This window comes from Bufo bufo, chromosome 6 (genome assembly GCF_905171765.1).
Source record: "Bufo bufo chromosome 6, aBufBuf1.1, whole genome shotgun sequence".
NCBI classification, from domain to species: Eukaryota; Metazoa; Chordata; class Amphibia; order Anura; family Bufonidae; genus Bufo; species Bufo bufo.
This window is the reverse complement of record NC_053394.1, coordinates 361,069,610-361,085,152: the sequence shown is the minus strand read 5'-3', so window position 1 is coordinate 361,085,152 and position 15,543 is coordinate 361,069,610. Positions and strand designations below refer to the sequence as shown.

At 41.5% G+C, this 15,543-nt stretch overlaps 1 protein-coding gene across 1 annotated transcript in view; it reads left to right on the top strand.

The window, feature by feature from the left end:
* The window catches only part of LOC121005732 (polycystin-1-like), a 116,813-nt gene that overhangs the window by 83,093 nt on the left and 18,177 nt on the right, over positions 1 to 15,543 (top strand). The window contains exons 26-42 of the mRNA XM_040438501.1: positions 193 to 352; positions 619 to 871; positions 2,075 to 2,264; positions 2,772 to 2,939; positions 3,896 to 4,039; positions 5,910 to 6,120; positions 6,513 to 6,636; positions 6,726 to 6,851; positions 6,963 to 7,027; positions 8,727 to 8,899; positions 9,957 to 10,059; positions 11,024 to 11,223; positions 11,297 to 11,499; positions 11,875 to 12,066; positions 13,386 to 13,540; positions 13,617 to 13,723; positions 13,823 to 13,925. Of these exons, the coding sequence (XP_040294435.1) occupies positions 193 to 352; positions 619 to 871; positions 2,075 to 2,264; positions 2,772 to 2,939; positions 3,896 to 4,039; positions 5,910 to 6,120; positions 6,513 to 6,636; positions 6,726 to 6,851; positions 6,963 to 7,027; positions 8,727 to 8,899; positions 9,957 to 10,059; positions 11,024 to 11,223; positions 11,297 to 11,499; positions 11,875 to 12,066; positions 13,386 to 13,540; positions 13,617 to 13,723; positions 13,823 to 13,925 (2,677 nt within the window). The remainder of the gene's footprint in view (positions 1 to 192; positions 353 to 618; positions 872 to 2,074; positions 2,265 to 2,771; positions 2,940 to 3,895; positions 4,040 to 5,909; positions 6,121 to 6,512; positions 6,637 to 6,725; positions 6,852 to 6,962; positions 7,028 to 8,726; positions 8,900 to 9,956; positions 10,060 to 11,023; positions 11,224 to 11,296; positions 11,500 to 11,874; positions 12,067 to 13,385; positions 13,541 to 13,616; positions 13,724 to 13,822; positions 13,926 to 15,543) is intronic.

The window sequence follows — 15,543 nt, the reverse complement described above, 5'->3', positions numbered from 1 at the left end:
ATATGGATTAGTTTTGTATGGGGTGGCTCTGAAGTTTTTGACATCACAGTACAGGTATGGCAATAAGGAACATCCCCTGTGTCTGTTAAACAGTTACCAAGGGCTGGTATAGTCTCAAAGGGAAATGAAAGACGTTATAACTTTCTGACTTAATGGATGATGTTCCTTTTCCAATTGTCTTCTATTGCTTAGGTTCGGATTGGTCTCATGAAGAGGCTCCAGAGTTACTAATTTCATATGGACCCATTAATTCTTCTAATAAATCTGACACTCAGATGAGTCACGTGTTTCAGTTAACTCTTGGACAAGAAGTGGAACAACATCTAAGCCTTCTGCTTCCAAGTTCATGGAGGTATATGCTGTCTGTATGCTTTATCAGTACTTACAGTTCTTTACAAAACCACAGATTTTGAGAATTTTTGCTTATTCCTACTTATAAACCAGGGTGTAGCTATGGGAAGTTCACAAGACTTGTGAGGGTACCAATAAACCAATCCACCTTGCCCATTGGACAGGGCTAGAGCAGTAAACTGAATCTATGCCCCAAGTGAATGAAAACCTATCTGCGACTCTAGATACGTAACCCAATGTAATTAGATTTACCAATCTGCTTTTCAGCCGGCCAAAACCAGTGCTTGAGTACCAAGTAAATATCATCAGCCTGCTTTCTATCTGCCCAGTCACCATGTCTGTCAGCCTCTTCTCAAGCCTCTGTCAATACTTCCATATGCCCAGCCAGACATGGAGGACAGACGGAGTGACTCCGAGTAATGCTAGCTTACCTCATGAGGCTGTTTGCCAAACCAACCACCTTACGCTATTTGGAGCTAGTGTGTTTGTGCCTCCACATCAACTTATTTTGCTTCCTCCTGTAAGTATATATCATTTTCCATTTTTGTTTCAATATTTGTATTTCAATAATCTGCAGCCCCTCAGTACTCATTTACATACAAGTGGTATTTATCAATGCAGTATCCTGGCACAATAACATTGAAGACAATGGCTTTTGGTATTTATCAAGGCCTATCAGATGCATGCCAGAAGGACGATCTTTTGGCTTACGTGTAGCTCATGATAGCCTATGGATACTTCTGAAGTACACATCAGGAGATATTCCTGGAATACATGCTAGGCATCTCCAAAATGGAAGGGCTTGTGGGGCTTGTTCCTGGTATGCAGTGCTTAGTACCTACCATAAGTGGTCAGAGAAACAAAAACTGCTAAACCAGCGACAGCACTCAAGGCTCATTGATGTATGTAGGGAAAGAAATCTAGCCCACCTGGTCTGATCCCACAGGAGAGATAGCAGTACAAATTGCTGAAAAAATAGTGACCAGTGGAAAGGTAGTTTGAAGAATCAGGCCAGAAGTAAAAGTACAACAGTCTTTCTTGGTATACCCTGCAGTATTAAGTACAAAGTGCAGTTGCTGGTGGCTGGTTGTGTGGAAATTAAATGGCCCTTGTGGATATACTGTAGGTGTCTACTGTGAGAGATTCAGGCTTGAGGTTAGTATGGCCTGGTGGTTATTCCTGGTGATAGGTGTCTGACCTGTTTTCCCTCACTGACAGCAGGGTCTGTAAAGCTGTGATTTCATTGATCACTCTGCTGTCTAGGCACAGTGAAGCTTCTTGGAAGCAGTGTTCTTGGTCTCACAGGAGAACTGGGTACAGTCCCTTAGAGTAGGAGCTCTGGCATGTGCTTCTTATCTCCTTGCTCCTTGCACTTGAACTCCTCTTCTTGGCAGAAAGTAGAACCAGCCCACTCCTACCAAGAGGGGAGGTTAGCCCTTTTCTTGCAAACCATTGGCAACCATACCTCTTCTGCAGGAATATATGGCAGAATATAACATAACATGACCTTGCTCTAACAATACATAATAAAACATAAAAGCAATGACCGATAGCCCCAGGTGTGGGGTACTGCTTTTGTTCTACACAATTAAGCTTTCTTCAGTGTATATATAAATGCGCCCCATGGTCAGTACTTATCATCCTTTAGTATTTCCATGCTTTTTTTTTTATACATAGGCCATTTCCTAAGATATATTTGCTTGATGTTTGATTGCCCTCCTAGGCTCCTCGACAGTGGACCCTCGTACTGCTGTGTTGTTTAGGGCTCCTTTCTCTGTATCTGCTGCTGGTCCTTATTTCTCACAAGTTGGACCATCTGGATGTATCACGAGTAGGAACCATTCCATTGTGTGGTCCAGCAGGTCAATACAGGTATTGGGTCCTGGTGAAGACAGGCTGGAGAAGAGGGGCAGGTAAATATTTCATTGATTATTTCATATATCTATAGATGTTGTAATTATTTATTACAGTATGTTGGCAGTATAAATGTTCAGTTTTAATCTTCCGTTAAAAACTATACAAAACCCCACATGTAGAGGATCAGGTATGGCTTACAAGTTTCAGACAGAGTCAATTACAGGCTAGTTTTACTTATTAGTCACGTCTTTCACATCCACAGCCATTGTTCTTTCGCTTTATTTTACATACCGTATATTATGCAGTGGGCCAGTTATGGATCTGGGTATCCATTACTGTTTATGCTACATCTGGCCCTTGACATGACGTGGTAGCACTATTTGCTGGCTTTTGTTTTGATGGTGTCATTGAGGCATATAGCTGTATATCTCAGCATTTCTCCACAGGTTGAAGGCCACGGCTGTTGACTAGAACAATGCCATTTATTCTGCTGATGATCATTAAACCAACTTGCGTCTGTTTATTCATCCTGCAGCTTTTTTCTTTTTCTTTTTTTTGGTCAGGTACAACGGCACATGTTGGAATTTGTCTATATGGAGTGACCAAAAGTGGAGCCCGCCAACTACATAGCAGAGAAGGCTTTACTACTGGGAATCTGGACATGTTTCAGGTTGAAACTGATTGTAACTTAGGAGAAATCTGGAAGATACGTGTGTGGCATGACAATACTGGTAAGATACATAATATTTTTTCCTCTATGGCAAATCTAAACTGTGTGAACCTTGCATAAACTTCTAAAAGTCTAAAAACTTATAAAAGTCTAACTTTGGGGAACATATGAAAATTTGTTCGAAAATAGTATTAATAGCAACCCCCTATTAAACTTTTATCATAAAAATCACTTCCTACAGTAGATGACGTAAACCCAGAGCTGCAAGGAATTTACAATGTTCTTTGCACTGTGAATCTATTCATTGTAATATGAATTAGTTGGCTTTTAGAAAGAGTGACCTGTGACCGGTTTGCAGCTCCACTGTGTCTGTAACATGGCAGACAAGTAGAACAACTTTCTTTTAGTGAATTTGGAAAACAGGAGAAGTCTGCAGCACATATGGCTGAGCTTTTAAGAGAAAGGTTCCACAAAGGTAATGTACATGAGGAGACGTTCACTCATATGCACTCATATTATACTGTATTTTATTAAAGTGGCTCTGTCACCAGGATCAACCCTATACAAACAGACGTATAGCCTGATAGGGTTGATGAAGCTGATTAAAAGGATACCTTTCTTTTCTCTGTAGTAACCTGCGCTCTTAAAAAATTAGAAAATTAGCTATCTGGGCGTCCGTATGGAGCACCATGGCTGGAGCAGTGCTCAAATCACATAAGACTGCCTCCTGGTGCTCCAATAGCTCATTTGCATATTAATAAAAGTTCCAATTTCTCAAGAACCCAGGTTCCTACAGAGAAAAGAAAGGTATCGTTTTAATCAGCTTCATCAACCCTGTCAGGCTATACATCTGGTTGTAAAGGGTTGATCCTGGTGACAGAACTGCTTTAATAAGAGTAAATTGTTTGAAATAATTTCAAATGTTGCAGAAGTGTATGTGAGCTCTCCTGTTATATTGTATTAATCAAAGTTAGATACATGTAGTACACACACATAATGATGCTCTTGTATTCCTAGGATTGGATCCTTCCTGGTTCTTACAGTATGTGGCTGTGTGGGACAAGCAGACAGATTTCCTTTATTTCTTCGTGGTGAATGACTGGCTCTCTGTAGACAATGAACGGAATGGGGGAAAAGTGGAAAAAGAGATTCTAGCCACATGTAAGTTTTATTATGGGGTCATATTACTGATTTTGGTGGTTGTCCTTTTTCACATATTTTTTGGTTAACTGAAGTCTGAGGTCTCGTTCACATTGCTGATACACCTCCGCTAATCATTTCTGCAGTTCTGTTCCATCATAAGAGCAGAGGAACGAGGGGCAAATCTTTAAAAATGCTGACAGCAGCACCCATTGGACCCCTTTGACTATAATGGGTGGTCCATGAGGTTTCTGTCATGGCAGTCCTCATTTTAACAGACTAAACAGTGCAGTAATGACACTCCAGGCATAAGCGGGAGGCATTCACCTTACCTATAACTTACATTTCCCTTAGTGATCTGAAGATCTGTGGAATTTTTGGTGTACAAATATGGGGGGAACATTATTAAGTCAAATACTTAACTTTTTAGTGTATTAAAGTTGTAGATTTTGTCGCATTTTTAAGGCAAAATCTGTAACTTTTCCCACTTTTCCAGAGTGCTAAGAAATGGTGGCGTCGTGTGGACAGGGAAGCGCGGCTCTTTTATAATTTTCCACTGAGGTTTTTGTCGTGGAAAATATCGTAAATCTATGCCAGCAAGGGAGCTGGTGTAGATTTAAGTCTGTCGCACTGCCTTCTGAAGGAAACGGCAAACTTATGTAGAGGCCTTCCTCCAGCAGCACAGAGGGACTTAAGATCGCGGGTCTTAATAAATGTCATCCATAATTTGTATGCCTAAAAGTTTTATAGTTTTTTTTTTTACACGCACAATATACAATATTGCAGGAGATCAGTCCTATAGACTAGTAGTAAGTCTATTCCTTACTTACTATCCAGAACGTATGGGGTTTAACTCCCACTAGGACCTGAGAAATTTTTCTGCAAAAAATTGTTGTTGCTAAAAAATAAATAAATGACATAGCAAAACACATTACAATAAATGTGTTTTTGTAACATACTCACTTTCAAATATCACAAAACAGCATTTGGCAGCCTTGTAATCAAAATAACCTGTACAATATAGTGATCGGTAAACAGCGTAAATAAAATTGGCGCAACATTTTTTCCTTCATTTATCCATAACAAAAGTTGATAGAAATTTAAATCTTATTGATGTGTATGGCAAAATGGTCTGACAAAAAAAAAAAGTTATGGCTGTTACGGCTATGAATGCTAGAAGGCTGGTGGGGTAGGGCACATAGTTTGCCTGTATGGGGCCCTGAAATTGTTAACAGCAGCCCTGAGTCCAGGCGCAACACCTTTGTTGGGTTCAAGTTAGGACCAGTCGTATACTCCCAGTTCATAAAATAATGGTATATGATGATGATGATGATGATGATGATGTATGGTCTTGTGTACACGCAGTCTTACCCTTCGGGCCTTCGATGCGCTGTAAGTATGTCAATGGTATATGATCAATGGTATATGATGACGATGATGATGCCTTGTGTACACGCAGTCTTACCCTTCGGGCCTTGATGCGCTGTAAGTATGTCTTTGGAGTGTGAGAGGAAACCGGAGGAAACCCACGCAAACACGGGGAGAACATACAAACTCCATGCAGATGTTGCCCTTGGTCAGATTCGAACCTAGGACCCCAGCGCTGCAAGGCAACAGTGCTAACCACTGAGCCACCGTGCTGCCCATGCTAGCATATGACCGCGGGGGGACCAATCTCTGGGGGCTCCTTGTAGTAGTTTTCCTGGAGAGCAGTGAACCAACAACAGCAACATCCAGGAAAACTGCAGCCAGACTAATTGCTGTTGTTGCATCTGTTATTCTATGCCATATGCACATCATACTGTATAATACTAGAAAAAGATGATATAGCAGTATAATGGTCTCATAAGGGCTATGTTCTCTCAGTATTCTATCTTCTACCTTATCTCAGGTCCTCAGGAGCTCTCCAGTTTTTCACAAGTGTTTCCGGCACAACTAGCTCTTGGCTTGACAGACTGGCACCTCTGGTTGTCTGTGTGGTGGAGACCTGCCCGCAGCCGCTTTACACGTCTCCAGAGGGTAACTTGTTGCACACTGACGTTTCATCTTTACATGACAGCTTGCGCCCTGTGGTATGGGGCCGTTGGAGTTCAAGGAGAAAGGTATTAGTTACTTTGTTATTTCATTCTGAAGGGGTTGTATAAAATTTGAAATGAGGCCGTGGTGCAATACCAGACACAGCCCATTGGTCAGGGTGGCACTGTTTCTGGAAAAAAAAACAATGTCTCACAGTAATTTAATAATTTTTAGACAGGGTGAACTTAGACAGAGAGTCCGAAAATGTGCTGGGTTTATCATGTGGTTGATGCTGGATGATAAATATGATGCATCTTCAGGATGTTGAGTCTGTACCACCTATTTGTTGGCTTAGCTCATGTCCAATATTTGTCTACATGCTACAAATGTTTGTCTAAATGCCCTGGAAATGTCCACCAAAAACTTAAGATCAATTTAGATTATCTAAAGAGTTTGATTTTATTTGGCTATGTTTCAGCTTGCCTTTAGGATTTCAGTCCCTGGTTACCTGGCAGAGTGCATGTGTTGGGATTCTTACGTCTGTTATGGTTCTTCCAGCACAGCTTCTCTTCTCATTCCTTTTCAGAGGAACCCGTAGTTTGGTAAGAAGATTCCTGTATCACACAATACAACGTGATTATATGTTTACTCTGAATAGTTGCCTAACTGTGTGTAAATTAACTGCTTTTAGGTATTTGTAGAAGATTTGGTTACTTCTACTTCAGCCACAGAAGAGGAAGCAGATATGGATTCATCATCAATATTATCCATTCCCGGAAGAGCCGATTCTTTGGCAGATATCAGTTCTCTCAGCTGTGTAGGTCACGGCAACACACAGGAATCTTCATAATACCCATTATATATCATTAATATACGCTTTATCATGTAGGAATTCATCTAATTCATTTAATAAACTTTTTCTATTTAGAGGTCCATAACAAGCAGCAAATTTACCTTTGACCTTGGTAAGGATGAATTCTGGCATCTGGAGAGGTGAGCTCTATCTATCTATTGCATATCTATCCATCTATCTTCATCCAGTGCTGATGCTGCTGTAATCACAGGACTTTTGTCTTTCTGCAAGCACACAGACAGCATGTAAATCCTTTTTTTCTAAATTATTCAAGTTACTTTACATCTATCTATCTATCTATCTATCTATCTATCTATCTATCTATCTATCTATCTATCTATCTATTATCTATCTAATATCTACCCATCTACCTATATATCTATCTATCTATCTAATATCTATCTATCTATCTATCTATCTATCTATCTAATATCTATCTATCTATCTAATATCTATCTATCTATCTCTATCTATCTATCTATGCTGAAGACGCAGCACACAAACAGTCGGGTGCAAAATCAGGACAATACAAACTGCCACCAAGGTCCCATTCAATGGAGAATATTCAAAAATCCAGCAGCACTCCAATAAAGTCAAAAAATCAACGTGGTTTATTGACCCAGTGTCAAATAGCAGCAATTTTTGACACTGGGTGAATAAACCACGTAGATTTTTTGACTTTACTGGAGTGCTGCTGGCTTTTTGAATATTCTCTATCTATCTATCTAAAAATTGGAAAATGAAGACGCAGCACACTTTTTCGGTTGGGTGCAAAATCAGGCCAATATGAACCAGCACCAAGGTCCCATTCAATAAGACAGAAGAAGCCAGCAGCACACCATTAAGATGAAAAACACGTGCGGTTTATTCACCCAGTGTCATGTAGCAGCGACGTTTCAACCGCTTGTTGCGGTCTTTCTCAAGCTATGTGCACATGTGTTACAACCACAATATATACAGTATATAGGTGTAACAATTCATAATACAAAATATCCAATTAACTATAAAAGTGAACAAAATTCATAAGAAAATCACATTTAAAAAATATACAAATTCATCCACATCAATGTGAAAAATACATAATTAGAATAAAGTGACAGTGCCTTGTAAATAATACATAATATATAGGGACAATACATAATAAGGTATAATTGATGATTAAAAAAATATACAGGTGTACCCAATACATGATGTGTATTAAAAATTCACACAATCAGCTGATAGACTGTGCACGCCGAGCATAGCGGTCTCGGTGGCGTCCACATTCGGTTACTGCGCAAGAGCGGGAGCAATTAATCTCACGATATCTCAGGCGCAAGGGAACTTAATAGAGATCTCATCAAAGATGGCCTAATCCTACGGCGCCCACATGTGCGCATGCTTACGCAATAGAGGCCACCCACTATAGAGTCATGTGATCCTTGTCACATGATCCAAACAGAGCCGGATAAACAAAACTATGAGGATGTAAAGGATCCAAGCGGTAGACTACAGGTCAGGATCGCGCAAGCAGCCCATGGTTCCCCAATGATCGGCGGCGAAATTATGTATTTTTCACATTGATGTGGATGAATTTGTATATTTTTTAAATGTGATTTATTATGAATTTTGTTACCAGTGCTAATGTTGCTGTTATCACATTACTTTATTACCTATCAGTTTCTCTTTGCAAGCACACAGACAACATGTAATTCCCTGTTTTGCTAAGACATTCAAGTTACTTTACATCTATCTACTTACAGTACTTCTTATAAATACAAAAAAAACGAAACAAAAAAAAAAACATATGCCCCTCTCTCCCACCAGTTCAGCTCCCATCTGGATGTCCTCTTGTGATAGTTTGTATGACATCCGGTATGATATTCCATTAGAGTCAAGATTTAGCATCACTCAACCATTGTGTAAAGAGAAGAGGAATGATCCTGCTGGCATACAATCCTCCTGCAGCTCTGGTGATGACCGCTTATCCCTATCGGAGAGGTCCAACTACAGTCCACACTTCACTCTTTCAGGTCAGTCCGCACTTCACACTTTTTGGTAACTTCAGTTTACTTATCCATCAGTTCTACAGGGAATGTACAAATGTGGAAGTATTTTATATTATCTTCTTAAACCCAGACTGGGAGCTGTATGGCTTCTGACGTTCGAAAAATCCCAGGACTTTGCACATCTGTTGTGGTAAAAGTGGTTCAACCATTATGGTGGTACCCAAAAACTGTTAGGTCATGGCCACATGATCAGGTTTCCTGATGCAGTTTTTGAAAGCCAAAACTGGGAGTGAATTCAAAAAAATAGAAGAAGTTGTATTTGTCCTTACTTTCTCTCCTTTCATGATCCACTCCTGGACACATCAGAAAATCTGGACGTGTGACTGCACAATTAGGCAACTAGCATTTTGATATAAGCATTAGCTCCTCTGTGTTGGACATTTAGTTGTAGTTTATTCAACCTGTTTTTGCTCCCACAGTCTTTGTATGTATTTGTGCTAATTACTCCTTCCGCTGGATGTTTCTTCAAATGAATGTGAAAAAGTACAACCCAAAAAGATTGCCCAAAAAGGGTTTCTACAATGTAGAAACTTGTGGTGCAGTCCCAACCTCCATCCAGTAGTACGTTATTTTTTTGTAGTTTGGAGGAAAGGACCATTGTTGATCATGGTTGAACATTCATTTTGCCAAAAGCCACCCCTCCCAGTGCCCATACCCCTATACTGTATGCTTGGCTCAGTTGAGTGCATGTGTTCTCAATAGATCTCAGGCGGTGGCTTATCTCTCTTTAGAACACAGGATCAGCATGTAGAAATTCATAAAAGATTGATGGCAGAAATAGACCACATGGTCCATCTAGTCTTCTCATATGGTATTTCCCTTTGGATAGATCTATGTTTATCCTAGCCATGATTCACTTAAGTTTGTTTTTCAACCACATCTGCTGGAACGTTGTTCAGAACCTCTACTACTGTTTCAGTGAATTAATATTTTCTGATATTGCTTCTGATGGAAGATGATGGAAGAAGGAGGCCTCTACTTTGTGTGAAGCATCAACGTCTTTCTGTCCACATTTTTTCAGAAGAGAATTTACTCCAATCTATTGTTGGTAAAACTTATGAATGGAAATCAAGTGAATCAGATAGCGGCAGGTTTTCACCTCGTCCAGATCGAGGATCACCCAGGTAATAGAACTGAATCATATGGCTAATAACTTGATGCCTTTTACTATTTTCCTTATTACTATTACTGTTGAAAAGTTTAAGTCGTTATTACAACTACTGCAATGTAATGATAGGTTCACTGTTGAACACTCTTCACGTATGAGGCTGTGTTTACATCTCTGTCAAAGGTTCTCCCACTGATTACATCAGATGTGACAGAAAGAACAACATGCAACTCTATTCTTCCAGTCACAATGCCTGACACCACAGCAGAACCCACCCAACCCTTTTATAAGGCAATGGGGTCCGTTGTCCATTGGATCTGGCACTGCGTTGTGGTTTCTGTTATAAATGGAATCCAGGACACAAATATGAGAAGAGCTTTAAGCTGCCTATACACCTCAGATAGCTGTCAGCTGACCTCCATACACATGCATGTTCAACTCAACCAAACTTGCATATATTCTCAACAGGTAGAGAGGGTAAGCTGCTGCCAAATACCTCTGGTGGCAGCTTCTAGTATCTCCCTCATCAGCAAAATAATCAATTCCAACATGCCTGATGCTTCTTACCACCAAGATTTACTATTGGGGACAGTCGAGCACCCACATACATATTAGATTGTCAGCCGGCACTACCAAAATCAGAGGGTTTAGCCAACATTAATCTAAGGCCTATGACCACGTTGTAAAAATGCAGCAAACATGGACCTCTCTCTCTGGACCAGATCAGATAATTTCTAACAAGCAGAGGTTCTTTCTGGTGTACTCTGGCTGTCCATGTATTACATGAACCACCATTGATCTAAGTGGCCTCCTTGTTTTACTACATTACCAGTTGCTGCAAGGGACACGTACAAGATCGAAGAATTTTTTCTGGGCAAAATCAGCTGTTTGCCAGGGGTCTCTGAAATCAAACCCGTGTCGATCAGCTGATCACATCCATTGCAAATGGTTTCTCATCATGGTTCCTGGTTTTCTTGCAGTACTGAAAGCTGTTACAGCCACATGTCTGAAAATACATCTACCTGTGTGACTGGGTGTTGGTCTGTGAATGACCTGTATGTACCTAAGAGGGGATCGGTTTCTTCCTCTTCGGTTTCTGATATAACCAGCAATGACTCTGAGCTCCAAGACTGCTGGGACATCTCTTCTCCATCCCCCTTGCCCTTTAACACACGCATTGGTAAGAGCAACGTCTATGAACTTTCCAGATTCTCATTCTTTCCAGTATTAAATTTAGATCTCTGTGCCCTCAGGTGTTCGCTGGAATCCTCTCGGATGGCTCTTTCCTTCCGGGATGCTGTGGGTGGTTTACGTGGTGTCACTCGTGATAATAGCTGGCTGTGTTGTGATCACAGTTCTATATGTGTCGTCACTTGCAGAACATGGTTTCTTGGTATGGCTTATTTCTTGCACATGTGCAGTGCTCACATCCGCTCTACTACTGGAGCCTCTTAGGGTAAGTGGACTAAACTGTCTAAAAGGACATTTAGATGGAAAATGTTCCCTACTTACCCCCCTCCGGGTCTAATACCTATTTAGTACACGTCAATTTTAAATGTTATTTCCATTGCCCGCCCATCTGTATATATTTGTATATATATTTTTTGTCATGGTAGATTAATAATAAATTAAATAAAGTATAGATTTTCATATATACAACTTCTGCATGATCATCACAGCCACAACTTGGTGTTGCACCAATTTTGAATTTGACAGCAATTTTGATGTAACACAGAATAACTGCGTTTAACATAAGTGAAATTACAACTTTTTAGATTCATGGGAGAATTCTAACTAATATTCCATATTCTTATGTGTTTTCAACTTACAGGTCATGTTGCTGGCACTTTACTATGCACTACGTTGCCCACCAGTTCTCAGTGAAGGACTGGGGCTGGTGGAGGAGCCACTTGTTAAGAAGATATCGGATCAGTGTAACAAGGTTCGAGCTCCAGGAGGTTTCAGCCTCCTCCAGGCAAAAGAGCAAGCGAGGAGAGTTCGTGCACTTAAGACCATGATCAAGGTGAGAATGAGAATCACAGACTGTAAGGCCTCTTGCACACGAATGTATTTTCATTCCGCGTCCCTTCCCTTTTTTTTTTGCGGACCGTATACAGAACCATTCATTTCAATGGGTCCGCAAAAAAAACAAAAAACGGAAGTTACTCCGTGTGCATTCCGTTTCTGTATTTCCGTTCCGCAAAAAAATAGAACATGTCCTACGGACAAGGATAGGACTGTTCTATTAGAGGCTAGCTGTTCCGTTCTGCAAATTACGGAATGCACAAGGATGTAATCCATATTTTTTGCGGATCCGTTTTTTGCGGACTGCAAAATACATACGGTCGTGTTCAAGAGGCCTAATTCAGAAAGATCTAAGCAGAGAAGCCTGACAAATAAGAATTTCTGGGGGAACCACTTAGGATCCATGATGTTTGCCTGATTTGTAGAAATCAAGCCTAAAGGAGCAAAGGACTAAAGTGGGCCATTCACATATGATACTTGTTAGCTAAACACTCATTTAGACAACAGCTATGTCTTCCAAGCTTGACACGAACATGAATGCTAAGATCAACATGGTTCTCTTTTGGTGTTCTTCAAACAGCAGATCAGCGGGGGTGCCGGGTGTCGGAACCCTAATCCAATCTGATACTGATGACCTATGCTGAGAATAGATCATCAATTTAAAATCCCTATACAACCACTTTAATGTTTCCAAACTCCTTAGACATCTGTTGGCCAAACAAGCTCTTTCTGACCCCCTCACACACATGCACACTGAGCTTTGTCGAAATTGCATGTGTTCTCAATAAAGAGAGGGGTAGAAGTCACTGCCGTAAACCTATGGCGGATTATCTTCCCTGAGAACCAAAGGATTGAATGTGTTGAAATCCAACAGCCTGATCTTTCTCTCTCCTGACATTTGCCATCGGGGGGAAAGTCAGCAGGACCTGATACACGTTAGATGGTCTGGGTGTCAGTTGACATGTACTGGACAGCATTGAGGAGAAGACTACAGAACAAAGCATTACTTATCTTGCAGATCTCGCACCGCCGTTCCAACCATTGACCTGTGTGGTTCACCATAGAGGCCAGTGATTTGGCTGCAGCAGTCACGTGTTGTCAACATGACATCTCTGCTGCAGCCAAGAACCAGTGTGGCTACGTAAAGCTGCTAGGTAAGTACTGCTCAGTTCTTTATTTTAGGCTATTCCCCAGTGCTGTCCAGTTTCTTGCTGAAATTGGACAACCCCTTTAAGAATAGAGATAATCATCTTGAACACATTTGGTTTCTTGTTTTTTTATATACTAGGTAGGTGATTAAGGTTTGTTTCATTTCAGAGTTGCACAGGTTACATGATTTTCCTAATTCTGGTGCTAATGATGAATTTTCAAAGTACTTTTCATGACAACAATATCAGATTACTCCACTCAACCATTAAAAGATCTATTAACCGGACCACTGGTGCGGAGGTCAGCTTTACTACAATACACAGGTAGGAAAGCTCACATCATACTGTATTGGAGGACTTCAGAAGGAGTGGAAATAATCTGCATGAATTGTATTTGCAGTGTTTCTGATCTCTGGCAATGGCTAGAAAGTGTGTTACCTGCTCACCTTTACAATGATCCTCGATTGACCTTGCTGGGATCTCCACGTCTATGCCAGTATGATTCTGGTGAGGAACTTTGCCAGAGTATAACCGCTGCTTATGTTCTTCAAAAGAAATATCACTTTATTTTAATATTTTAATATTTCTCTTAATAATATTTTTCAGCTTTGTTTCCCACCTTACAACCTCAGTCTGTGAGGGTCTTTCCAACTAAATATTATTCCACCAGCTGGGACTATGCAGAATTATGCACCAATCTTACTTTAGGGTCAAATTTCCCACATGACTCTTTAAGGTAAGAATGTAAGTGGGTCACACTTTGCAGTATGGATCTTTTTGGCCCTCTGTGGTATGCATGTGGCTCGCCAACCTAAGATGGTGAGGGAAGTCTCGAATGTTTCAACAAGGGGAAGTTTTTTTATTTATGGCAGGTATAAGCTTGGCCATTCTAAGTCTCTCAGAGAGGGCACAATCATATCACTGACAACAGGTATTTATAGACTGTTCCTTCAACAGGGGATAACTCCCCCCCACAGACTTACGTTGATCTTGTCTCTTTCATTAGCAGCAGGGAGACGGACAAACTGTCTGCAGCAATACAATGTGCACCATTTAGATCAGGGGTGTCAAACTCAAATTCATCGGGGGCCGCATCAGCAGTTTGGTCACCCTCAAAGGGCCGGAAAACTTACAGTTACTTGGCTTGGCCCTTTGGGATCTCGGACGCCACTTCCACACTTTGGCCGGGGGCTCGGTGGAGCTGATGAGGTGTTTTATCCTAATGAGAAAGATTTCATAATAAGTATTTGGAGATAATAGCAGCCCCCAGTAATAACAGCCCCCAGTAATAACAGCCCCTCTGTGCCAGTAATAACAGCCCCCGCCAGTAATAACAGCCCCCTTTGCCAGTAATAACAGCCCCCCTTTGCCAGTAATAGCAGCCCCCCTGTGCCAGTAATAGCAGCCCCCAGTAATAACAGCCCCCAGTAATAAGAGCCCCTCTGTGCCAGTAATAACAGCCCCCAGTAATAAGAGCCCCTCTGTGTCAGTAATAACAGCCCCTCTGTGTTAGTAATAACAGCCCCTCTGTGTCAGTAATAACAGCCCCCAGTAATAACAGCCCCTCTGTGCCAGTAATAACAGCCCCCAGTAATAACAGCCCCTCTGTGCCAGTAATAACAGCCCCCAGTAATAACAGCCCCTCTGTGCCAGTAATAACAGCCCCTCTGTGCCAGTAATAACAGCCCCCACCAGTAATAACAGCCCCCCCTTTGCCAGTAATAACAGCCCCCCCTTTGCCAGTAATAGCAGCCCCCCTGTGCCAGTAATAACAGCCCCCGCCAGTAATAACAGCCCCCAGTAATAACAGCCCCTCTGTGCCAGTAATAACAGCCCCCAGTAATAACAGCCCCTCTGTGCCAGTAATAACAGCCCCCAGTAATAACAGCCCTCAGTAATAAGAGCCCCTCTGTGTCAGTAATAACAGCCCCTCTGTGCCAGTAATAACAGCCCCCGCCAGTAATAACAGCCCCCTTTGCCAGTAATAACAGCCCCCCCTTTGCCAGTAATAACAAACAGCCCCCCCTTTGCCAGTAATAACAGCCCCCGCCAGTAATAACAGCCCCCCCTTTGCCAGTAATAACAGACCCCCCTTTGCCAGTAATAACAGCCCCCACCAGTAATAACAGCCCCCCCTTTGCCAGTAATACCAGCCCCCCCTTTGTCAGTAATAACAGCCCCCCCTTTGCCAGTAATAACAGCCCCTCCTTTGCCAGTAATAACAGCCCCCCCTTTGCCAGTAATAACAGCCCCCGCCAGTAATAACAGCCCCCCCTTTGCCAGTAATAACAAACAGCCCCCCCTTTGCCAGTAATAACAAACAGCCC